This window comes from Phyllostomus hastatus, unplaced genomic scaffold (assembly GCF_019186645.2).
Source record: "Phyllostomus hastatus isolate PE091 unplaced genomic scaffold, TTU_PhHast_1.1 phas_contig_196, whole genome shotgun sequence".
Lineage (NCBI taxonomy): Eukaryota > Metazoa > Chordata > Mammalia > Chiroptera > Phyllostomidae > Phyllostomus > Phyllostomus hastatus.
Genome location: NW_025333709.1, coordinates 7788073 through 7812930, shown reverse-complemented (window position 1 = coordinate 7812930; position 24858 = coordinate 7788073). Strand labels below are relative to the sequence as shown.

Genomic DNA, 24858 nt, shown 5'->3' with positions numbered 1-24858 from the left:
GGTAATTAGGGGGTCGGGGAGAGGGCACACCGGCTTGGGGTTCAACGATGCAGGTCCTGTTCCCAAGTTTCCCCTCAACTTTTCAGTGACTTTGGACCAGTCTCTTAACCTCTGTGAGCCTCAGTTTCTTCATTTGCAAAATGTGAACACCATTATCTGCTCTCCACAGCTCTCAGAATTGTGAGGATTTTTTCAAGTGGTGTGTGTAAGACCTTCATAAACTGCCTCTCGCCATAAAGAGGGGGGCCGCTGATCCCTTAAAGAGGGCCAGTTTTCCAGGAGGGTGGGAGAAGGAAGCTTTTGAAGTATTTCACTGGTGAAATGTGGTTCTTTTGTTAGTGTTGCATTAATGTATCTCATAAAACCCTGCCCGTGCCCATTAGTATGGTGTTACTTGTACACAAACACTACAGACATCTGGAAGACACAGATACATGGTACCTGCTTTCAGAGAGCTCCGGGGATGCAGGGAGCTGACTGGTTAACCATGGGACTTCTTCTAATGAAGAAGACTAGGACTGTGGGAGCACAGACGAGGCAGGATGGAGGAGGACCCAGTTGTCCAGAAAGAGCACAGTGGCCTGTTTACAAAAGCACGAGACAGTGATAGAATAATCGAGTGTCAGAAAGCACACGTCAGGGATCGACAGCTTGATCTTTGAAATCTGCCTCTGCCGCCTGCTTCCTCCGTCCTCCTCGGTTCCTTCATCTAGAAACTGGACATCACAGTAGACCCCGTCTCACAGTTTTGAGAGCTGTGCGCTCAGAGTGTATCGTTATCATTTGATTTTTAAGGGCTTATTTTTAAATTCCTCATTGTGGAGTGTAAATTGGTGTTTATAAGTGAAGTTCGTGCATTTCTGGAGGTGGAATCCTGACAACACTGTTTTATTTATAATATAGTGGAAACACTTTCTGAGGTTTATGCTGTAAAACTGTTTTGCAGAAAAGTGGTTATGCAAGTCATACAGTTAATGAAAGTTACTTGTCAGATGATCTTTCATGCATGGAAACAGGGTTGTAAAAGTAGCGTCAATGAACATGAGGTAACCACCAGCTAGAATTGGTTACTGTGTGGATCTTAGGAAGTTAGTAGTAAGTCATTGAGGACACGTGTCACGCTTTGTGATTTTCCTGTGCTTTCACATAAATCCTCTCTCAGTCCTTCAGCCATCCCATGGGAAGGCAGGCGCGTACCAGGCGTTATGAAACTGCTCTAGGCCTCAGTTTCCCTTCTGTGAAATGGAGATCATGACCAGAGCAGGGTCACAGGACTGCCGTGCGGCAGAGCTGGTGCCAGGGCCCCTCCTGCTGATTTCTCATCCCGTGCTTTCTCTGGTGGGCCGTGACAAAAGTCTTACCATGGTCAAGGCTCAGCATCTCTCCTCAGCATGGCCGACACACCGGCAGGCTGCCCAGCTTCCCTCCCTACACTTCCTGTGGACGGCACGAGTCCGGCCTGCACACGCCAGGGCACTCTCCGGCTGTGACTGCATGGGGCGGAGGTTCGGGTACTGGTTGGGTCTCCCTCGACGGTTACTTAGACACACACACACAGTAGACGCCCCTTGTCTTCAATGGCTGCTGTGCCCACGGAGGCACCAGGAGCTTTTCCTGTTTTCCTGGCTTGCTCCCCGTCTCAGACAGCTCCGTCTTGGTCCCGGGCTCTCTTCTGAGGGTCTTCTCCATCTCCGCCTCTTCTGGCTTCTGATTCTGTTTCTGTTCTCTGCCGCACATCTCTGTGATCGTCCTTCCTCCTCTCTGATCCATATATCATCTTAGCAAGCATTTGCCGAGCACCTACTGTGTGCTATGCCCAGAGGGCACAAAAGTAAAGCAGAAAACCAGACAAGAAAGTGAGTATAAAGGGGCCAGGGAAGCACAGGCAGAGGTGACGCCGTGGAAACTGAGCAGGGGAGGGTGGGTTCACCCGGGACCCTCGGGGACGGCTGCACGGAGCAGGCCGTGTCTGTGCCCGCGTGCCTGCGCAAAACCGGAAGGGGGTCCTCGGGCCAGTGAGCAGTGTGAGCCGACCGACCGACGTGTTCACCAAAAACGGAAAGTGGTGTAACTGGAGATTTGTGACCCAGAGATCCAGGGCAGGCAGGTGTGAGACGCTGCTGAAAAGATGGCAGTGGCCAAGTTGCAAGGGATCTGGTGTCCTCACTGCTGAGATGTAGGACCTTACCTAGAGGTGACAAAGAGCTGCTGAAGGGTGTCCCTGGTGTGTGAGCTCGCCGACTCTCTGGGAGGCCAGGGCAGGGCTGAAGGGCGGGCAGATGGAAGAAGGGCGCGCATCCAGAAGCTCTCGCAGTGACCTGCGGACAGAGGATGGGGCCCGTGAGGCTGGAGTCGGGGAGGGAGGGGAGGCGCAGTGTTTCCCAGCAAGAATCACTAGGGCTTGGTTAGAGGAGAGACACTCGGTCAGCATCGGAGCTGAGCTTCTAGCATAGAACTGTCTGCTGATGCCATGAGCTGCAGTGGGGTTGCGGGTGGGGTGAGGTGGGGGAGCCACTGAGCTCGGCTCTGCAGGTAAAGGCGTCTGAGGGATTTCCAGGTGGAGTTGCCCAGGAGGCCGTTAGAAACATGGGTCCAGGCTCAGGGGCCAGAGCTAAAGATACGGTGACTTCAGCATTGAGAGGATGGTTGGGACCTACAACCATCCAAGGAAGGTACGTGAAGGGAAAAACAGAAAAAGAGAGACAGGAACTGAGGATGCATTCGAGAGTACCAGCCTGCTGGGGTGTGGTGAATAGAGCACTGAAAAGCAAATATTTAGGGGTGAGGCAGCGGAGGAGGGTCCGACAGAGACCCTCAGGATGGAAAAGTCGGCCACAGGAGAGAGAGTGGAGAGAGGAGTGCGGCCGGGGGGGCAGGGGCAGGGAGGCGTAGGGGCACTGCGGAGCAGGTGCCTGCCGCTCAGGGGTTCCGTGAAGTGACTCCGACCTCCCTGGCATCCGTGACAGTTCGTCTGAGTGCAGGCTCTTCTGCTTTCTGCGTGTCCTGTTGCTTCTCCGCTGGTACGTGAGACATCTGGTATTTATAGACACCTGCCAACTGGGACACCCTTTTCTCTCTGATCGGAAATCCAACTGGACAGAGTGTGAGGGCGATTTTTGCCCTCTCACTGCTTTTGGCTTCTCTCGTTTGCACTCAAAGGCCTTCTTTTCTCCCCTTCGGGCAGCAGACCTTGTTCTGGCTTTAGCCAGCCCGCAGCAGACTAGAAAGTTCCTCACCAGAAGTTGCCCTCTGCACAGACATGATTGCACGGAGGCCTGTGCATCGAATGTCTGTGTAGACAGTGGAGTGCCCGTCTTGTGTACCGGCCACCGTGCGCGTCCCGCAAGTCGGGTGTTCACGGCGCACGCGGTGGTTCAGCCCGTCCCTGCGCTGGGCTGCAGGGGGCGGGAGCCTGCCCACCTCTCCATCTGTTCCAATCCTGGGCAGCTTCCGAACAGATTATGAATCCGGTATTTAAGAAATGTGCGTGCGTAATGATGATTATTTTTGGGAATATCATCTAAACATAAGCAAGCCACTTGACTCGATGCTCAGAGAACTAGCGATCTGTTTGAAGTGCTGGAGGAAGTAAGCTGTTGTAGGCAGATTAGTAGGTCAGCCTCTGAGTCTTCCGAAGGGCTTCTACTCTTTTCCCCGTGCACGCAGACTTAGCACTCCCACAAGACTCAACTCCTTAGGTAGATAAACATAAACGAAATCACCGTCCCCCTTCGTCATTTTCGGGAGGGGACACCAGTACTGCATTTGGTAAAAGGACCAGAAGGCCAGCTCAGAGCAAAGAGGACAGTTTGAATCCTGTGGCATCCTGGGTTCTGGAAGAGAGCTCGGCCTCCTGGGAGTGGGGGGTGTGAGTAGGAAAGTACGTGTGAAGCCAAGGTCCTGAGGGTCACCGGGGTGATGGGCTGCTGCGAGGAGTGCGACAGGACGGAAGTGACCGGGGTAGGCCTTGGCAGCCTGGCTTCTCATCTCGGGTGGGCCAGCCGTAGCCCAGTGGGGAACACCGACCCCATTTGGCCCTGCGTTGCTCATCTGAGACGAGGTGACTCTGGCTGAATTTGTTCTGGAGGGGCCGAGGAACCAGGGGGCGGGTGGGAGATCCAGGGAGAGGGAGGTCCTCCAGATCCGAAGTTCTGCTCTGTATGACCTAGTATATGGTATAGTCGGGCGTTCAGAACGAGCTGGCCTGAGGGGGGTGTGCCTCAGTAGTGCATGGGTTATTTTGAGCTGAAGGCAGCCGAGACCCTGTGGGCTCAACAGAAATTTCTGTCCCCTTCCCCCCCGTGCCCCCACAACCATCTAGAAGCATTTAAACTAGGGGCCTGGCCCATGATAAGAGTTACCACCAGAAATACTCTTAACCTGTCTGCGGGCAGGGCAAGCTCACAGTTACTGAGCACGTGCAGTTACCTCCCAGAGCCTCGAGGTGCCTCACCTGAACCCCAGCTCGGAGTGTCTTGTCTACCTTATCTTCCCCTTTTTGTCTCTGAGCCTCTCATGTACGCAGGGGTTCCCACACATATGTAGGTGATTGAATTTGGTCATTTTCTCTTACTGATGTGTCTCATATTTATCAGATTGTTAGACCAGCTGATAGGACCTTGAGGGCAAAGTGTCTCCCTCCCCCACGCTGTGACCAGCACCACGTCGGTGAGCCTTCACCTAGAGAAATGGCGCCATCAGGCGCTTCTGCGGGATCCGATGCTGACGAGGTTGTACCAGCATCCGTGTCCTTCACCCAGGATGGTTCTTGGGCTGAAGCAGCGCCTGTCAGGCGACCTGACTTCGTTTAAAAAAGCATGTGTGCGTGTGTGTGTGTATCCATCCATCCACTTTATGTACACTTGCTATGTGCTCTTTTCTCTTGCCTTCATAGTTGTGTATGTTTAACCAGTAAGACCCAGGGCTGCACTCTTGCAAAATACTTTTCCGGCTATTCCAGCTTGTAGTGATTGTGCCTTCTGTATTTCTGTTCAGTTTTCAGTTTATACCACAAAGAGCAGCAGTTTCTCAACAGTGTTTGCTAGTGATTTATGCACGGTTCAGTTTTGGGGACAGAGTTATAGATGACTTTATTTTAATCTGTCATTGTTACTTAAATGTGTTACCTGTGGCCCCAGCTAGCATGTAAGTTCCTTGATAAATACTGTTCTTTTGTTTTGTGTCATTTTCTTCTCCTGTAGAGCTTTCATTGTTGAGGTTCCTCAGTGCCGAACTTACAAGAGGGTACTTCCTCGAACATAACGAGGCCAAGTATACAGAAAGAAGAGAAAGAGTGTACACTTGTATGCGAATACCAAGAGAATTGGAAAAGGTACCTTTTTTTTCTATTACCAGACATCATTTTAAAAGCTATGTCAATGTGTTAATCATACCAAAAAAAAAGTAGTGAACAGCTTGAGTTGAGCTGTTAAATCATTGGAAACGTTATCCTAAGGAATTAAATGTATCGATTGGGGGAGTAGGAATTCCCGTACAGGAAGAGGCCTAAACAAGTGTATTTTTCAGTGTGAGATCCAGTGATTCTTAACTTGTGCTTCCTGTGAGACCCACCCCGTTTCCGTTGGTGTCCCCCCCACCCCAGACCGCTCTTCCAGGGGCAAGCTCCACCTCTGCGGTTCCCTTCAGTTTGGTGTTCCTGGGAGCAGCTGGTACTTCCATTCAACCTGACGAATTACTTAGTTACCGCCTTTGTGAAGGCCTCGGTTTCTCACAAAGCCCTCATATTGGGAAACACAAATGACAGTCTCTTCAAGAGGAAGGTGGCTCAGTGCACCGGCATCACAGAGTGTCGAGTCGTAGGGTCGGCGTGGCCGTCACAGCCTGGAGTCCTCACAGTCCGCGCTGCCTCGGTCGCCTCTCGGTCTGTCCAGACCACAGCCTTCCTCTGCGTTGCTAGAGGTGGTGACTCTGAGCACTTCTAAAATTTCTTACCACAAGGAAAGAATTCAGAAATACTTCCACTTTAGCTATGTGAGAACATGTTTTTGTAGCTGTAAGGTAACATAAAACTCACAGTTCAGTCACTTCCTCAGAATCATACTCTCTGTTAGAGCAGCTGTCCAGAGAGTGTTGTTGGTTTGCTTCGTCCTGTGCTGCGGTGATGTCCTGTGTGGCAGTGACGTCCTGTGTGGCAGCCACGAGAGGCAAGGCGAGGCAGACAGGGAGAAGGAAGGGTCATCTGGTTTGGCCGGTGTTCCTTTATTTCTGACAGTCTGCCAGCTCAGGGGGAGGGCCCGAGTCGGGCAGGTGTGCAGTGACGGCCGGAGAAGTGTTGCTTTAGGTGGGTTCTGGTGGCGCGCCCCATGCTGGAGCTTTAGGAAGGCCCGGACTAGGGGCAGGTGCAGAGAGCTGGGGACAAGCGCAGGTTCTGGGAGAGAACACACACGGCAGTGGGCAGTGGGCAGTGCGAGCATTTGCTGCCTTAGGTCAAGATCATCGAGTGTGCTGGGTTGTTACTGCGCTGTTGCTTTTCTTGGGGGGTTCCTGGGCCCTGGGGGGAGCCAGGGGGCTGGTCAGTGAGAAGGGTGAGTGGGTGGGGCGCTCTCTGCAGCGCTTCCTTTCGTGTGTGGGGAGTTTACTTAAGGTTTTGTTGGGGGGGGGAGGGTCACGTCCCTTCTGTGTGCAGAGTTCTTGTGTTTTTCTTAAAACACACGTTTTGAAAAGCAAGGCTCACTTTCTCCTCCAGCAGTAAGCAGCGAGAGGGAAGTGCCGGGCGCTGCAGAGGCAGTTGGGGGGGGGGTGCTGCTGGGGCTGTGTTCTCGCCCAGGGCCGCGTGGCCGACCACCTTCCGTCTTGCCCACCTGCTTTCTCCAGGGGGACTGTTTTCTTCACGTTTGAGCAGCTCTGGGACCCACTGCTCTCCTGGGAGAACACGAGGGGTTTGCCTACACACCGTGGCCTCGCCCAGGGGACTGCTGCACAGGGGGAGGTGTCTGTTTGACCCTTTTTATGACCCCTCCTGTGCTGGAGATACTGAGGAGTGGCAACATCCCTCCGCAGTTCTGTCTCCTCATCAGAGGCAGGTCGTGGGCAACATCGAAATAACAAGCAGGTTTCTGAGTAGCTTTCTCAGAGAAACTTGTAAGCATTTCGTGTGTGGTGTTGTGGATGTTAAGTTGTCGTCTGGGGGAAATGCCTACAGGTCTTGGTGAGACTTAAGTGTTAGTCAGTGTTTTTCAAACTATGGTCCCTTACAGGGCCACTGATGGGTGATGCGTATGGTTAGCTGCAAACCAATTAGCACTATTTTTTTTTTTAAGGAAAAAAGTGTGAAAGTGCACTTTTTAGCTGTACTAAAGGTGGTGTGTTTTTTTTTTTTTCGTGAAACTTTGGTTCCATTTGTATGTGTGTGAAATATCTATTGTGAGAAAAGCTGAACTAACTCTGTTCATGCACAGCTGTTATAATTTTCTAATCCTTTTTCCCATGAAAGAGGGTTTTGGGTTTAGGCCTATTTAGGAAAACTTGATTTGGTCTCTTGGAGCAACACTCTAGAAGCTTTATTGCTTCAAGTACATGAAAGGAACTCATATGTTTCAGATTACAGCAATTTCTTCTTGACTTCTAAGACGAAGTGAAACCTAGAGGGAAGGTAGATTTCAGGTTAATTCCAGGCTTAAATATCTTTCATAGCAGCATGAATTCACCCTGATTCCCCGAGGGCCTGTATTTCACATGAGTAGCATCTCACCTCAGGCTTTCATTGTAAGAGTTGGGAGACTATCTAGACCTTCATGTTTATCTAAATTATTTTTTTTGGTTTCCCTTGGGTCTCCATTGTCTGTTGTAACACATAACACCTTACTTGGTTTTGTTCTTGTTTTTGGTAAATGTTATGGCATTTTCACCTAGCCTTTTGAAGGAGAGAAACTTGGTAATTACAGAGCACTTTGCTTCTGCAGGGATTGTAAATACTGTAATACATGTAATTAATGTTCATACTTTAAAGTGAAGAGAAAGGTCAATTCAATATCTTTTGTTGAACCTGTTTATTAATATAAACAAATCCCAGGTTTTTGTCCAAGGGCTAATTTTGACATCTGTGTGAATCTAAAACTGCAGGAAATAAGACAAAAAAAATGCTCATCAGAGTATTTTCTAAAATAGCCCAGTATTATATAAGTGCTAATTTAGAGAAATACAGAGAACTGACTCACTCATTTATTTATTTCCCCTGTCGTTGTTTTGAATACTTACTGTGCTCCAGGTACTTCCACGCTGTGGAAGCACAGAGGTGGGCTCAGGACTGGCGAAGGTAATGGCAAGGTGATGAGGACAAGATGGAGATTCTGTCCGTGAGTCATAGGGTGTAGGCATGTGCACAGGGAGTGGGTGTGTTGGGAAGATCCAGGCGTGGAAATTGCTGGGTCCCTGAAAGAAGGGACAGGCACGTTGGAAGGATAGGCTGGGCCCAGGCCACTCGAAGTGGTCAGACTGAGGAGTTTAGACGGGCTTTGAGAGGAAAACTACTGAAATAGATTTCTCAGGGATACTTTCAGCTGTGGGCGAAACAGAATACCTGACAGTTAGCTGTGTATGTAACAATACCTAACAGTGGCTTAAACAAATGAGACTTTTTTTAGCAAGTCTGAAAGAAGGAGATCTCAGTTGTTTCAGCAGATGAATGAAGACGGCATGGACTCAAGCCTCTTTTCTCTCTCTGTTTTGCCATCGTTGGCAAATTCGCTTTTGGCCCCTTGCTTGTTGCCTTTTAATAGAAAGATGGCGGCTGCAGCCTCAGGCATTGCTTCTGCATCATCATCAGAAAGAAGAGAGGGACAGTGCCACCTTTCTGACTGTCCCTTTTTTAGAGATTTAAGAGCTTTCCCAGAAGGGCCCCAGCCGTCTTCCTTCTGCTTAAGTCTCACTGACCAAACTGAGCCATGCAGCCATCCCCAGCTGTGTGCGGACGAGGACTGTGAGCGTTGTGCTTTCCCACCAACAGGGGAAACACCTTGAGAACGGTGATTGCATTAGCCGTCCCCGGAGCCGTGCTTTCGAGACATTAGTGTGGCCGTGTTCCACAGGGGCCGGAAATGAGAGGAGCAGGGCGGTCCCTGCATCGCCCCGTGCGTGCGCTCTCTCTCCAAGTTCAAGTCGACTGATTGATGTGTTTACCCCTAAGAGACTTCCTCCTCATGTTAAACACATGTCAGATGTCAGTTGTGACTGTTAAGAAGCCTTTTATCAAAATTACTTTTTTCTGTGGTTCCGTGTTTATGTAACCTTGCCTATTATAAAAGTTAAAATTAAAATGAAAATACATGTTTTGACTTTTTTACTTTATAATTCTATGCTTTTTAGCAATCCCTTATTTCATTGTTACTGTGCTTTGTACATTATAGTTATTTAATACATTCTTTAAAAATTGAATTCAATTGATTAGTATTAAACAGAACTATTTAGTTTTCTTAAGAATCTAGTGAATTTTTAACTTTAAATTTGTCAGGTTGAAGACAGAGGTACTGCTGTAGGTATAGAATATTGTTATTTTTAGGCGTAAACTATTGTTGTTACTGAACAAGAGAAAGGTTCCTGTCACACAGGGGAATATGCAAGGTCAACATCAGTGCCTTAGCTTCTCATCTCAGGCAGGCAGGTCATAGCCAGGCGGCCTGACCGAGGCCTTGTGCCTCCTGTGGCTGTGACTTTGCCTGAGACTAGCAGGTCGGACAAGGTCATCTCAGGGGGCTGCTAGTCTGTGAATGGGTTTGCTTACAAGGCACGGGGGAGCAGGAGTGAGTGACAAGATCCCCGGAAGGGAAATGCTCCGTAATAGTGGAGGAGCTTAGTTCGGCCTGTTCGAGGGTCAGAGCGGGTAACATTTAGGAAGTGTAATTCACGACGTTCCTTTCAAACTAATGAGCTTAATCAAGGTGTCACATAAAACCTTTTGATTGTTTCTCACCACGCGGTGTGTTCCGAGGCTGCTGTCATGGTCATTGGTTCACCTTCTGTTGAGTGGAACAGGCCTGGGACTTCGCCGGGAAGCTAATGGAGGGGCTTCCTCGGGCCCACATGGGCTGGCAGGACTTCTTGGACGTACCGCCCAGTTTCTGATTTCATGAAAACACCTTTGGGGCACTGTCCCTCTAAATTCTCGTGCTGTAGCCCCTGTCGGTGACACACCCAGGCTCAGGTGTCCTGCATAGCGCAGGGAGCAGCGAGGTGGGGGATCTGCACCACCCAGAGTCCCCGAAGCCCTGGCTGGCGTGCTCCTGTCCCTCTGAGGTGTGTTGCCCCCTGCTCGTAGAGGTGGTGACAGCAGCGTGCCTGTTCCTTCTGCACCTGCCTTAACTTTCTCAACTCCAGGGCACAGGGCCAGTTTGGCCGCAGCACCGGGAGCCCCTTCCGGAAGCTCACTTAGAGGTTGTGGGAGCATGGCCCCGGCATCCAGGGCCTCCTCGGCTTGGTGCAGGCCCTGCTACCTGCTGGGCATGTAGAACCCATCACATAGTGCTAGGACAGGCCAGCCGTGGGGACCGCAGGCCTCTGCCCCATTCACTGATATATTTGAAAGACAATTTGTGGACTTGGCACTGTGGGGCTATGTTACCTCTTTGAATCAGTGACTTATTTCTGTCACATTAGCTTTGGAAACAGCCTTAAGTGTCTTTTCTTCTTTCTTTCCATTTGCTGTACCAGGCCGTTGTGATCTGTCACTCAGACTCTGTTCTTATCCTTCTCAACCACTGTCCCTGCTGACTCCCCGCCTGCCCAGTCTGCCGTGAGGCGCGTACTGGTCACGCCCTGAGCAGCAGATGTGCGCCTGTGATGGTAGCCTGCGGCAGTTGCTAAGACCTCTGATCCTTACTGTGACTCAGATGTGCCCTAGGGCCCCAAGAGCACAGCCAGCCTCCCGCGCCCTTCCAGCCTCTCAGCGGGAGCGTCCCAGCCCTGCCTGTCCCTTGCAGCATGCCAAGCAATGGGCCCTGCCTCCAGGATCATTGGGAGGATTAAATAAATTAATGTGGGTCAAGTGTTTACAAAATAACAGTATTCAAACATGGAGTGGAATTAAGAGAAGCAAGACAATCTCAAGACCTTCTCATGTGTGTAGGGAATGGGACCAGAATTTTGCCGACTCAAAACTACCTTTTGGGGTTGTTGATTTTAAGCTGGTTATTAAGAAACAAAAGACTTAGAACCTTTCTCCTTCCCATTTTGCTGCCTAAGAGAGTCAGGTGGAAAGGCCTGCTCCAGACAGGGAACCCTAACACCCACGGTAGCGTTGGGTAGGAAGGCTCCGGGCAGGGGCCTGGTGCCTAGACCTCCCCCACCTCCGCTGTTTTTGCGCTGCCCAGCACAAAGGTGCCTGATACACGTGTTCCACTCTTCCTCAGATACCTGTTAAATGCCTTTCCTTTAAAACCTCAGACCCCCGCCCCCCTTCCTCCTCTGTCCACAATGGCATCTAAACCTGAACTTCCCAGTACATTTCGGGTCTCACGTCTTAGGAATCCTCCCACCACGTGTATGTGTAATAAGTGTTGTGTATTTTCTCCTGTTCATCTGCCGCTGTCAATTTGATTGTTAGCCCAGCTAGAAGAACTCAGAAGGTGAGAGGAAAAGAGGGTTTTGGGGGGTCTCCAAATAGTCTTTCTACATATTACAATTTGGTTTATTTATTTACCTCTAAGAAATGTATTCTTTGTGTTAAATATAAGTTGTAATTATTATAAAGCCTTTTATCAAAATTACTTGTTTTTCCACGGTTACATGTTTTTGTAACCTTGCCTATCATAAAAGTACCTGGCGCATGGTGATCCCTTTGTTCATCTTCTCCTGGAGCGTAGACTTCCTGGGGACATGAATTTTTGAATTCAGGTGAAAACAATTATTTTATTATAGAGATGACCTTGAATCTGCAGTAATTGCTTTCAAAGCCAGTCACTTGTAAGCTTTCCTGTTGGTAACCTATTCTCCTTGACATTGTTCTAATCACAGACCCCCGCATGTGAGTTTGTCGAGAACTTCTGGAACTTAGGACAAAGATTTGCGCTCCTTAGCGATTCACTGAGGGTGATTTCTGCCCCTCTTGTGTGATTATCTTCTGGCCGCAGCCTCCCACTTCCATTGCACCTGTGCACACTCTTTGTTTGGGATTCTGCTCCTCCTCACAGTGCCCGGCAAAACCTAGTGCCCATCTTCCCTCCTGTGGGGGAGATCTTTGCCGACTCTGTGCCCCCGTCCTGTGTGCACACTCCCCACGCCCCCCCCCGCCCACGGCACAGACCCACTCTCTGGGCCAGTGCTTCTTGGGCGCGCCATTCGTCAGGCACCAACCCCACGGCCCGTGTCCAGCTCACTCGACTGTCAGTCCTGGGAAAGGTGTCCTTTCCCAAGACCTTTTGTCCTCTTGTCGTAGAACTGAGCAAGGCACGCTCTCTGCTTGTACAGCAGTGGACCCAGAGCTTTACAGAAAACAATGGGGGAGGTCTAGCCACCAGGCCCCTGCCCGGAGCCTTCCTACCCAACGCTACGGTGGGTGTTAGGGTTCCCTGCCTGGGGCAGGCCTTTCCACCTGACTCTCTTAGGCAGCAAAGCGGGAAGGAGAAAGGTTCTAAGTCTTTTGTTTCTTATGGGAAATGCCCCTTCCTGCTTTGCCACTCCTGTCCAGCTGGCTTTCCAGACCAGCAGGTCTGGACAAGCTGGTCCTCGACTAGCCAGCAGCATTTGGTGCTCTGGTGGCAAGATGGCATTCAGAGCTGCCAGAAAGGGAATGCCAGGAAGCCTATTTCAGAATCATTGTACTGTTTCAATTTTAACCATAAGGTGGTGTTTATTTTGAAATTTGACAGGGCATTAAAATGAAGGCAGGAGATTTTTGTGGAAAAGGTTAACAGGTTTTTTTAGAAGTTAAGAAACCTCCATTTCTCATAGACAGAGGCTGGCATTTTTATTTATTTCTTTGGAAGAGCAATAGTAGGTTCAAAGGGAATGTGGCGAGAGCCGCTTTGTGGCCATTTTCACTGGCATGTGATCTTTTGTTGACTTACAGGGTTACAGAATTACTGCCATTGTGTACTTTTCTTAACACTGAAATTCAGATGTTAAAAACTCTGCTACCTTGTTGTAGCTTTTAAATACATATGGTGCCAAGGCCAGTGGCATGATTGAGGCCGGGAGGAGGAATGGCAGGTGTCGTCAGTAGAATAGGGCTTTGGTTTTCGAAGCCATGCCTTTTGCAGACCCGATGAAGTCAGGCCCTGCCTCTTCTGCTCACGAACTTGGGCAAGCCCCTGAGTCTCTGCAGCGTGGACGTGACGGTGGCCTGAGGCCATGCCCACAGGCCCACGCCCAGCAGCGGCCAGAGCGTGTCTGTGTGCCCAGCACCTGTGGAAGACTCATTCTGACGCTCTTCCAGACAAGTTCCCCGTGAGAAGAAAGGCCAGTGAACATCTCCATCCTTGGTTTTCACTTACACTTTCTTTTATTCCAAAGAAGAATCTCAAGAACTGCCATATTAATTAAGCAGAGGGTTATTTTGAAATAATTATTTTTTCATGTAAATTTTTACAAATCTCTGCTCTGAAGAGGAGTTTTACATTGAACAGCCGCAATTTGTAATTCCACGGTTTTCATGCATTTTCGTACAAAGACGTTCCCGCTGCTTCCAGGGCAGGCGCTCTCAGCAAAGCCCCTCAGACCCCTGTGAAGGGCCCTCACGGCCTGTGGTGGCCGCCCGGGGCGGGACGGGGCCCCAGCGGGCTGGCCTGCCTGCCTGCCTGCCTGCCTGCCCGCCCGCCCGCCCTGGGCCCCACCTTCGGACAGTGCGTCGTCCTCGCCCTTCAGTGGGTCATGAATGTGGTGAGAAGGAGGAAATAAAAAATATCAGCCTGTATTTCATGGAGTAAAAGTTAGTAGGTATTTAGCAAAACTTTTGGGGGGGTTGAGTGCACGTATAGGTGTGCATCTAGTGAATTACAGTGTAAAGTGTATCTCTAACTGGGTTGTGGTCAGAATTTGAATCCTCTTCTTTGGGTATTAAGCTTCTTTGCAAGACTTTATCTAATCTTCTTAAAACGGTGAACGTATATTTTATTCAGCTGTCACAGTCTCTGTCACATTAGAGCCGTACTACGTGTTTGAGAAAAAAGGAGGAACAAATTGAAGAATGACTGTTAGTCTTGGAGAGTTTTCACACAAAGCCTTATGTAGCATTTGGTCTCCTGTTCCCAGGAAAATGGGAAAAGCCCGAAACTCCAGCGTATGATTTCTTCTTGAGGTATTTGCGTTATGCTTTGGTTCTCGCCATAGTTGGGTTTTCTGCTTCCTGTTATTTATGTAACACCCAATTTAAAGAGGTGACATATGCGTTATGTGGCCTCCCCCAGAAGATTGAGATTCTGTCCAGCGAGGCCCGTGTTCCACAGGTGCGCAAAGCGAGGTGGCCTGGGGTGGTGGCCCCGGTCCTGGAGAGGGGGAGAACAGGACAGTGGGCCCAGAGGGTGACAGTGACCTGTAGCACAAGGCCTCCGAGTCAGCTAATAGGACAGATTCCGCCTGTGACTTGAGGAGGCACATTCCAAAAGCATTGTGCTGCTTCAGTTTTAACCACAATGTTGTTAAACATTGAAATTCCAAGTGTCACTTAAAGGAGAAGAGATTTTTGTGTTTCTCAAAAGGGAAACAGAGAGTGGCATGTGACACTTTCTTCCTTTCCACTCACGGCTCGCAGACTTCAGGGGCACCTTTCGTCCGATGTTACTTATGACTGCTTGAGAACTTCGTAGTTATTTCGTCCAAATAAAAAGGAAATAGTAATTGCCTGTTTTATCAAGGTGCCGTGCAAATTAACCAGTGGTGCGAAAGTACACATTATCCCCATTAGTAATGTATAGTCACAGCTTTTAATTCTTAATAACACATTTTCAAAGCTAGCAATAAATATTAGTATGTGAAAATCTCGTGGCTTTTGTAAGTTTGAGTCATTAAATGTCTATTATTTCTGCATTTTTAATGACATTAGGCAAACTGGCAAAAGACGAGTTAGCACAAAGAAAATTATGTTCACCCCTATGCCTCATAAAAATAGTGGGTAAGATCCTGGGCAAGCCTTCAGCCTCCAGCGCTGAGGTGTCCTCTAGTGTTCAGCAGGGGTGAAGATAACCACCTGCAAGAGCCGTGGGAGGATTACGCAGGAACCACATATCCGCTTGCCTGGAGGACCACCAGCAGGGGGAGATGTTCTCTGCGCAGCCCCGTCACAGCCCCGGGTCGCCCTGTGCGTGCGATGCACTGGGTCGCCATCTCGCGGGTGCCAGGCCCACACCCAGCGCCGGGTTTTTCACCTCCTTCCAGGAAGGATGGATGTTTGCAGGATTGCATCGTGTTCACTTTTCTGGACATTTTCATATTTCCATTTGTGGAAGTTAGAAGAGTGCAGTTCCATGTGAGAAGGGTGACCCAGGAGCTGGATCCCCTCTCCACATTCCTGAAGCCTGGAGGTGTTTCTGTTGCTTGCGCCTCGTGTGTTCTCACATCCACGGGTGGTTTCTCTCCCCCAGCGCAGTTTCTTACGTCTCAGTCCCTGTGTTCCTTCCGTGTTAGCGCTGAGGTCGGTAATACCAACAGCCCCAGGTGGTCCGGTAGGTGGTCGGCAAACAGTGTGAGAGGGTGACTGCTTGCCCACTGAGCCCACTGGGCTGGCCTAAAATTAAGGGGAAGGGCCGGTAGACTGTAGTTATGTTATTCACCATAAACAATGCTAACGTGAATTCCTCTAAGCCACGGACAGGTGGCTGTGCTTGTATTCTGCAGGAAGAGGTTATCTTCACAATCCCTTTCCTCTGTGCTCTTGCTCGAGCTTCCTCCCCTGGAGAGCTCCCTTCCTCACCCCCACCCAGTCCGCCCGTCCATGTGGCAGTGGTCCTCACCTTCTCAGGTGTTTTTAAGGGTCTCCTCTAATAGGGAGCTCTTCCTGCATCTCCCTGAGTTGGCCATTTTCTGCCCAGGGCTCCACTGTTTGCCCCTGTGTCTTTCGTTCTGCCACAGCGCCGTTACTGCTGCCTCGACCTGCTCCGTCGGTGGGCCAGCATCTCTGCTGAAGTTGGAGTAAGCTTGCTGAGGGCAGGAACCCCATCCTGGTGGGCTGGGCGTGTGACTTGGGTCATATGCGCAGCTGGGTGGATGCTGGGTGACCGAGTAACATGTTCGTCTCCATGTGTCAGATCACCAGAAAGACATCTGCCTACTCTCCCTTCCAGCACGCTGCTTCCTAACGCACACACACTGAAACAGGGAGAGGCTTCTCAGTGACGGGGCCGGGAGTAATACATAGTGACCACTTGCTGTCTGTGGGCGGTGCTCAGTCTCCTGCAACACTCCTGTAAATGTGTAAACAAGGAGCTGTGCAGAGCTCTGGCTGTGCTGACAGACTGGATGGCCGTGCTGACTGTCAGGGACAGAAGGCCAGAACGTGTAGTCCGAGCACTGACAGTTGTTTAGCGTTGTGCTTTCTTTGTGCTTCGAGAGTCTCGCTTGTCGTAAAAAAAAGTTACATGTGGTTATATATGAGAAACACTTTTGAGACATGTTGCAAAACATTGATAAAATGTGTCCTTCCTCTTCGAGGTGTGCTTTAGTTTGCAAGGGCTGCTGTAACAAAGTACCCTGGCTGGGTGGCATAGAATTGTAGCTCTGAAGCTCACAGCCTCAGCAGGACTGGTGTCTTCCGAGGCCTCTCTGTGTGGCCTGTGGCCAGCTGCCTCCTCCCTGTGTCTTTGCATCATCCTCCCTCTGTCCACGTTTCTTCTTCTAATGAGGACACCAGGCATCCTGGATTCACACCTGCTCTAAGGAATTCGTTTTAACATATTGATCTCAGCAAAGACCCCATCTCCAAATACAGTCATTCTGAGGTCCTGGGGATTAGGACTTCAACTTACGAATTTGTTGGGGATGCAATTCTGAGCCAATGGTGTGGATTTAAACTGTTTCATATATGTATGTAGGACAGTGTGTTGACAAAAGATACATGAAGTGTTCTGTGTGAGGGCAGAGATAGCATGCTGTGTTGTGTATCTGACATACAGGAAGTCACTGCTCTTACAGTGGCAGGGCTGGGTGGTCTGGGTGTGGCCACTTCTCCAAATCATCAAAGACTCCACCCTCCTTCTATGAAATATAGTCCCACATTTAAAGAGTAAAAATGTATAATGCTACAGAAATAGGAAGGATGTGGAGTGAAGTTAGAATTAAAAAGTTTTACATACAAGTTGTCTACAGTATCTTTAAAGTTTGAGAAAATACTTACAAAGCCACATCAGATCTTTAGTAGCTGTGGTCAAGGGCAGTTGTCTTTTGAGTCATTGACTTCTGTACTTGACTCCTGTTGGTAGTAAAGCAAAGGCTCTGGAAGGAGAAGTACAGATTTGCACTTTGAAAAAGGATTTTTTTCATTGAAATATGGCTATTATACACAAGGAGAACTATTACTTGTTTTTTTCCCATGGCTAACTTATGCAGAATGAATTTCATACGAAATTTAGCAATTCCTTATTTAAAATTTTCATCTACAAATATTTAAAGAATATTTATGTTTTGTTTTCTTCTCTTCTTTAAACCTCCAGCTCATGGTTTTCGGCATCTTTCTGTGCCTGGATGCGTTTCTGTACGTGTTCACCCTGCTTCCCTTGAGAGTGTTCCTGGCCCTCTTTAGGCTCTTCACGCTGCCTTGCTACGGCTTAAGGTAAGTGTGAGGTCACTATTTAAATGTTTTGTTCTTTTTACTATTGATAGTTGTCAAACTATGTAATCACATGGATGGGTTTTGCAGAATAGGGATAATTCGTACACTTTCATTCACACTTTGGTCTTTAAACAATAAATTAGTGCTGTTCATCTTTCTAATGAATATTTTATGTCTGCTTAACACTCGTACTTTGCATACCACACTCATGTTCCGAATGCTTTGAACCAGAACCTTGCTTTGGCCAGTAAACAAATGTTAACGGTGCAGGAGGTGGTGCATGGGAACAGCAGAAAGGGCTTGGGCCTGAGAATTGGGCCTTGTAGATGCGGTGCTACCTCGCCCTGCACCTTTGTTTTCCTGAAGGCCCTTGGCCACCTGGGCATCCTCTGTGCAGCGAGGACTGGGTTCTAGGCAGGGGGGTGGGGCAGGGGTATCAGAATCCCCTAAGGAGCTGTCACTGCAGGGATTCCTCCTCCACCCCTCTTGAGAATCGTTGTATTTGTGGCCTGGGGAGCCATAGTGACTGATTACAGGTGAGACTCCCTCTGTTTGGGAGAGGGGACCACCATTGTCCAAGTGGGAAGCATCAGACAGCCCCCCCAACACTGGTTAGCTGGTGAGTCATGGACAACTACTTGACCTCGCTGACAAGCCTGTTTCCATGTCAGTAAAAAGGGATATCAGGAGTCCCGCATCTTTTACCACAGAGATTGGGGGATGTTAAAAAGAATAGCTAGCCTCCTGCCTGGTTCCCAGTAGACAGGAACAAATATTAATTTCCTTCCCTTTCTTCTCTACCAGAACTAGGAACAGTTTGATGAAAATATGAAGTTTAATGTGAGTTTTGATGCTCTCTTGGGCCTGAGCTTAGAAGATGTTCAGTTTTCCAGTTTTCTTTCTTTGTGTAGTTTCGTCAGCGTGCCTCCACCCTGCACAGCCACTCCCTGTAACAGTGTCCCACAGTTCTCAGCGTGGTTGCCCAAGTCACACTTCTAACATGCAGCACTTTCCTGAATACATTTCTTTCCAGAAAGCCTTAAAATGCTGAAATGGACAATGTGTACAATTTTATTTCACTATAAAGTAGGTGGCTATTCCATGATATCTAAAAATATGCCTAATAAAGTTACTATCAACAACTTAATCATAGAAACTGAGTTACAAAATCATTGGTCAATATACAGAATTATATGTTGGTGTTTTTTGAAGACTAAAGTCATGGACATTCTCGTTTAAAGTAGTAAAAGAGCATATACTTGATATTTAGTTAGCTGAATCACACACATGGTTCCTTTAAAAATGAGCCCCACTCAGTCTAATGAGAAAGGAATTCTTCCAATATGTGTGAAGAATTCATTGATCATTATGATCACACTGGGAAAAGAGTAAAAATTTTTTGCAAGATTACACAAAGTAAAACAACTATAAGAATTAGTATCATATTGTTATATGTGATCCTTTTCATTCTTTAATCTTACTCTCTCAAAATGAAAGAATTGTTACATATTTTGTTAACTATGTGTTAATCAGATGGGAGAATCTTTTTAGGAATTTACCATCAACTTTAAGGTATTCAGGTACATCCTTTATACTGTTGGGGGAATTTTTAACAAGTTTTATTCCTGTTGACAAGCCTCGCTTTAAGACCTCTGTAGCATGAGGCTTTGAGGATAACGAAGGCTGCCCTCCTGTACTGTTTCCTTTATCACTACGGGAGCTCAGTGAAATCAGGGCTGTCCAAAAGCTACTACGACATTACCGAATGTGAACCTTCACGTGTGGCTACACAAGGTTGTGTGGTTACACAACAAGGGCGCGTGGTGAAGCCCGGGGAAGCGACCCGGCGTGAAATGACGGATGCCGTGTCGGGATTTTCCGCCTACACGGTGGGCTAGAGTACTTTCTAGTTATTCTTTGACCAGCAGTATGAGGCAGATTTGGGTTTGAGCCGTCTTTGAGTGAATGGTTTTTAAAGAAACATGTTCCGTGTGGCGGAGGCATGATGCGCTGCAGCGTCAAGGATCTTTAACCCAAGGCCGCTCTCCTTTTGGGTTTCTCCCTGGGGCCACTGGTAGTGCGCAGTGGAGCTCTCTGAGTGGCCCGGGGGATTTTCCCGAGGGCCTCTTTTTTAAGGCTCTTGTCTGAAGACCCATTTTGTTGGACAGGCATCTAAACTGTGTCATTTCTATGTGTCCCTTGTCACCTGGGGAAGCAGGGTACCAAAGTAGCACTGGAGAAGTCTTTCATTGTTTGTCCTGAAAATTAAAAGAGGTTCTGCAGGGAGCCGGGAATCTCAGTCCTCCTCCCATTGGCTTTGTTGCGAGAGGCGCTTGGTCCCTGGACCAACCTTCCCTATGTACTTCAGGGTAGTGTCAGCATATAAAGTAAAGATAGTTGCTTTTGCACTGTACTTCTGTGCACTGGTGTACTTCTCAATCTAAACTAATTTCAGTAACATTTAAAAGCAAAATTTAAGTCTTACGTTTTCAGGGGTTTGTGGCTAAAATGACACTAGAGGGCAGCATGCCACACCCTAATTTAAGGCCCCAGTCAGTTCCCTGGGCAAACAGTTCTTGCTCTTTCTGCAATTTGAATCAACTGAAAAATTACATTTTATGCCATCACTAATAAATATGTGCTGTATATAAAATGTGAGATGCAGTTAAAATTGTACAACAGCTTCAGCAATTTTAAACATTCTGTGCCAAAGCAGGCCAGATTCCACAAACACCGTCTACTGTTTTAGCCTTCACATGCTTTAGCAAAATTGGGTAATTCGGGTTGCAATTTAGGTCTTCTTTGGCCAATTTAGAAAACAATGCCTTTTTGAGCATTATTTTTTATTAACGCCAAATTTTAAATATTTCAAAATTAAAATATGTGAAAATTATATTAACAAAGCTATTGTTAATATTGTCTAAGGACTTTCAAATATTTTAGGAATATAAAAATACATTTTACTTTTACAGAGTTTTACTATTATTCAGAAAGAGTCAAATTCTGCCTTCTTAGAGCTTTTCTTCCAGCGTCCCCTACTCCCCTTCCAGCTAGCGCACTGGGTGTGTCTGGCCTGTGGTGCGTCGCGTTCCCTCTTCTCAGCCAGCGAAGCGTGTGCTTCCCTTCCATCCGACTCTGTTTTCTCAAAGGGGTGAGAAGAAATTGAAGAAACCAGCAAAGAAGTTGATGATGTTTTCTTTTTCTTACTCTCCTTTCTGTTAAAAAAATTCTTCTATTAAAAAAACGTTAACTCTCCTCCTTGTCTCTTAGTTCTTGAAGTTACTCCCCAGAAATGGGGAGGGGGGAGATTCGTCCCCGTTATCCAGAGGATGGCAGGAAAACAGCGACTCTGTGTGGCCCGGCACTGTTTGTGTCCGTGCTCCCTCCACAGTAGGGTCTTGTTACTGCCGCCTTTCATGATTGGGATTAGTGTCTTCGCCTCGTCTCCTTGCAGAATTCTGTCTGATGCAGCATTTATGAGAGACTTTTGAAAGCTGACAGCCTTCCATATTTTCTGCTTTAGAATTTATTCTTTGAACCTGTTTCTAAATGTTCTGCAAACTTGCTGTGGGTCTGGGTTTTTGCTTGGGTACAAGCAGACAAGGACTCTCTGCCCTTCCCGAAGGCCGAGGCCAGTGCCTGAGGACCAGGGTGAGTCTGCAGCCCCCCAGGGACACCCCACCTTCATCGCCAGTGCCCTACTGGGGGGCATTCGCCAGCTTTTGGCTGCCAGAATATTGTTCACCTTAAGATGTTGGCAGGGTAATTAGCTTGACTTGGCAGTTGAGTGTGTTGTCTGCAGAAGATGCACTGCTTGTACAAAAGGTTTGCGTCTCTCCTTCGTATCCTCAGGAAAACTGCATTGAAAACTGCTCCTACTGAGTGAACAACCTTAAACGTTCTTTGCCCCAAATATTCTTACGATAGACTAAAATAAAGACATACACCCAGATTCTTTCAAAGCAGATTCAAGTAGGTGTTTCTTCCCTCTTTCCCAGGTAGGGTAGTGTCTTCTTAAAAAAAACATTCCCAATACTTCTTGAATTAGGATAATTTTTTAAATGATGAGGACATGGAAGTCAGCATTAAATTTTGATTCATCATATGAGGCATCCATGTGTATTAGAAGAATAAAAGTATTTTGTTATGCTAACAGAGGTATCGAACCTAATTTTTCTAAATTTACTTATAAAGAACCAGTTGTATAAATATTTTTAATTTGTCTGACATTTTTGTGACTCCTCTTTCCTCCTAAAACTTGTGACTTCATTTTGTATGTTGGACTTCAGTCACATTCGAGTTAAAAATTGGGGGCTATTACAGAGAAAAACGATGCCATCTGGTGCCAGCATCTGATAGTTACTTTTGAAAACTTTTAAAACATTTCAGACAGTACTAAGTGTAGAGTAGGTTTAAGTAATAAATGCCAGAGTGTTTTTCTCTTACTCTAGAGCAAATAAAATACATGCAAGCAGATTTTCTGATGATCTTACCCTGGTGTTTAGGTGTAACTTTTATGTGAGGCTTCTGAGACTTTATTTTTTAGAGGCTACAGTGTCTTTTTCTCTTGAGTGTTAACTTCATAGAAAAGCTCTTATCTCCGAGAAAAATTATGAATTGAAAGTGCTTGAGAGTTTCTTAACCCATTGGATTTCCTCTATACGCCTTACTTCCTTCAAGATGGTTCTACCTAAAACTCACTTCACGAACACACATACACACAGATTTTTCTCATTTTAGACGTATGCCTTGGTTCTGGCCCAAGTGATTAATGCCGCCCTGGAGCACGTGTGGGGAGAGCTCTTGGTAACTTTCTCTGGGGAAGCAAGTCTGCCTGCTACTTCCTCTCACCAGGGCTGGTCCGCGCAGCCGATCTGTGGAGAGCAGCGTGTTTGTTTCTTGAGAGGGTCTTCATGACGTCAGGTGGTGCTGTCCCCTGTTTCCTCCGGTGCCGCTCTAAGCAGCGTAGCAACATGACAACCTTCTCTCTCTCTTTCTCTCTCGTGAATCAGACCGAAGGGAGGAGTTCTCTCACTTCCTTTGTAGAATGGAGTGCGGTGTCACAGGGACTCCTTGTGGTGAGTAGACCCTGATTTTTCCTTCTGTTTTCTTGTCCCAGTCGACAGAAGTTCAAACAAGTATTAATTGTAATGGGGGGAAAACGAGCCTAGGCAAGCATAGCCATTTGGGAGGGGACATACACTGCAGAAAATGCGGTTCCCTGTCCTTACCTGCTGGTAAAGCAGGGTCCACGTTTACAGGGTCTGACCATGACCCACCTACTGTGGGAAAGTCACTCCAGAAAATGGTCTTCCGTGACCCACATTGGGCCCACATTGACAGCAAATAGCAGCAATACTTACCCCACCGCCACAGCAGTCAGCTGAGCCTGGTCCCTTCCATGCACACGGTTTTTATTTTCTGCCACTCCAGACACCGGACGTGGCTTTATAAGACGAGCTGGTTTTTCCTAGTGTAGTTTGAAATTATTTTAAAGCCCAAGGAAAACTTAAATCATTCCATTTAAGCACTTCATATTTTACCATATGCCATGAAAGCAAGATTGAAAATTTTCAGTTTTTTAATTAAGGAAAATATCTTAATCTCAATATTTTTATTCTAATTTAACTTTAAAATTATAAAGGGATTTATGTTTCATAAATGAGAACCATATTTAATATTTTACATTTTTTAATTTTAGTAAGGCTTATATTTCTTTACTCTTCCCGTTATACCACAAATAGCTTAAAATGTTTAGAGAGAGAAGGAGAGAAAGAAAGATCCAGCCTAACTGTTTTACAATGAAGCATCTCGTGACTTGAAAGTTAACGAGGCAGGGTTATCCCACTTCTCCTGCTCATTTGTGTTGCCTGCCCTCCCTTCCTGTCTTTATGTCTGGGGCCAGCTTTTGCTGGTGAGCATATCACCTTCTGCTGAACAGGGGAGGAGAAAGCCTTCCCTGCTCATTTTGTCTCCAACACCATTCTGTTCCCATAAATCTGTGAGCCTTCAAAACGCTGGGAACACTTCAGTTGGTATTGTGCAAATCTAATGGAAGTGTTTGAATGGGTAAGAGATAAAATTTAGAAATGTAGAAAATGTGGTTTCTGGAAGAGCAGTTTAACTTGAAAATTTGAAACGAATTTAAGTCCTGTTGAATACGTTGTTTAATGTTACCTATATTAGGATAACTCACAGCCAACCTGCAAATTAGATTAGTGAGTTTTTCACTCTGTTCAATAGCTTATTCTACTTGTTTCTGAACTTACGGGGTTTTCAGCATTTGCAAAATGAATTGCCAGTAACTACTGTTTAACAGGCATTTGCAAGGAAGAACTCTGGTCTGAAAGTATTGTTCAAAAGCCAATTTAGAGTTGATTGGCAGGGCTGTGGATAAGCTTCTTATAGAGTTGGAAATGCTTATCAGAGTGTCATCTAAAAATACCCTGGCAGAGAAGCAAACAAGCACTGGGCCTGGTTCAAGTTGTTGCCAACCAGGTGAGCAGTCCTGAGGTCAGGTGTGTTCTTACTCGGACAGGCTGTGGCACATACTCGTGTCTGTAGATGCTGCCTTACTTACAAACAGTGTTTTATTTTTGCAGCTTTCCTTTTTCATTAACAGGTACATTTATATGAAAATAGGACCCTTCTTCCTTAAGAGTTCTGCTTTTATTTTTTATTGGAATAGCACTCCTTATTTTGAAAATCAGAGGCATCTCTGTAGCAACGAGTTACCCTAGAAGGTTTTCGCCAAAGCAGCGAGAGAGCTCAGAAAGCAGTGGATGCAATGGTCTGTGGTCCTGTTGTTTTCTTTTTGGAAATAAAGAGCAAGAATGATAGTTATATTCGCGTTCTTAGCACAATAGGTTTTCCAAATGAGAAGACAATACAGTGATAAGTTATATAGTATTACATTCTGCTGACAGATGAAAGGGACTGAGTAGTTGGTTCTTCTAAGTTTAAAAGGTCTTTTGCAGAAAAGCCTAAAATGGTAGGTGGTGGTGAGGAGGATGGCGGTGAAGAGCGAGCCTTCGGGAGCCGGGCTGCCCAGGCCCAGCTGCCAGCCCCTCCACCTCGTAACTCACAGCCGTCCAGCTGCAGGCGTGCTCTTGACCACTCTGCCTCTTCTTTACGGCTGGGTGGTG

General features: G+C 47.3%; 1 protein-coding gene across 1 annotated transcript in view; it reads left to right on the top strand.

Moving 5' to 3' along the window:
* The window catches only part of TAPT1 (transmembrane anterior posterior transformation 1), a 57648-nt gene that overhangs the window by 8958 nt on the left and 23832 nt on the right, over nucleotides 1-24858 (top strand). Inside the window, exons 2-3 of the mRNA XM_045834288.1 lie at nucleotides 5202-5332; nucleotides 17595-17713. Of these exons, the coding sequence (XP_045690244.1) occupies nucleotides 5202-5332; nucleotides 17595-17713 (250 nt within the window). The remainder of the gene's footprint in view (nucleotides 1-5201; nucleotides 5333-17594; nucleotides 17714-24858) is intronic.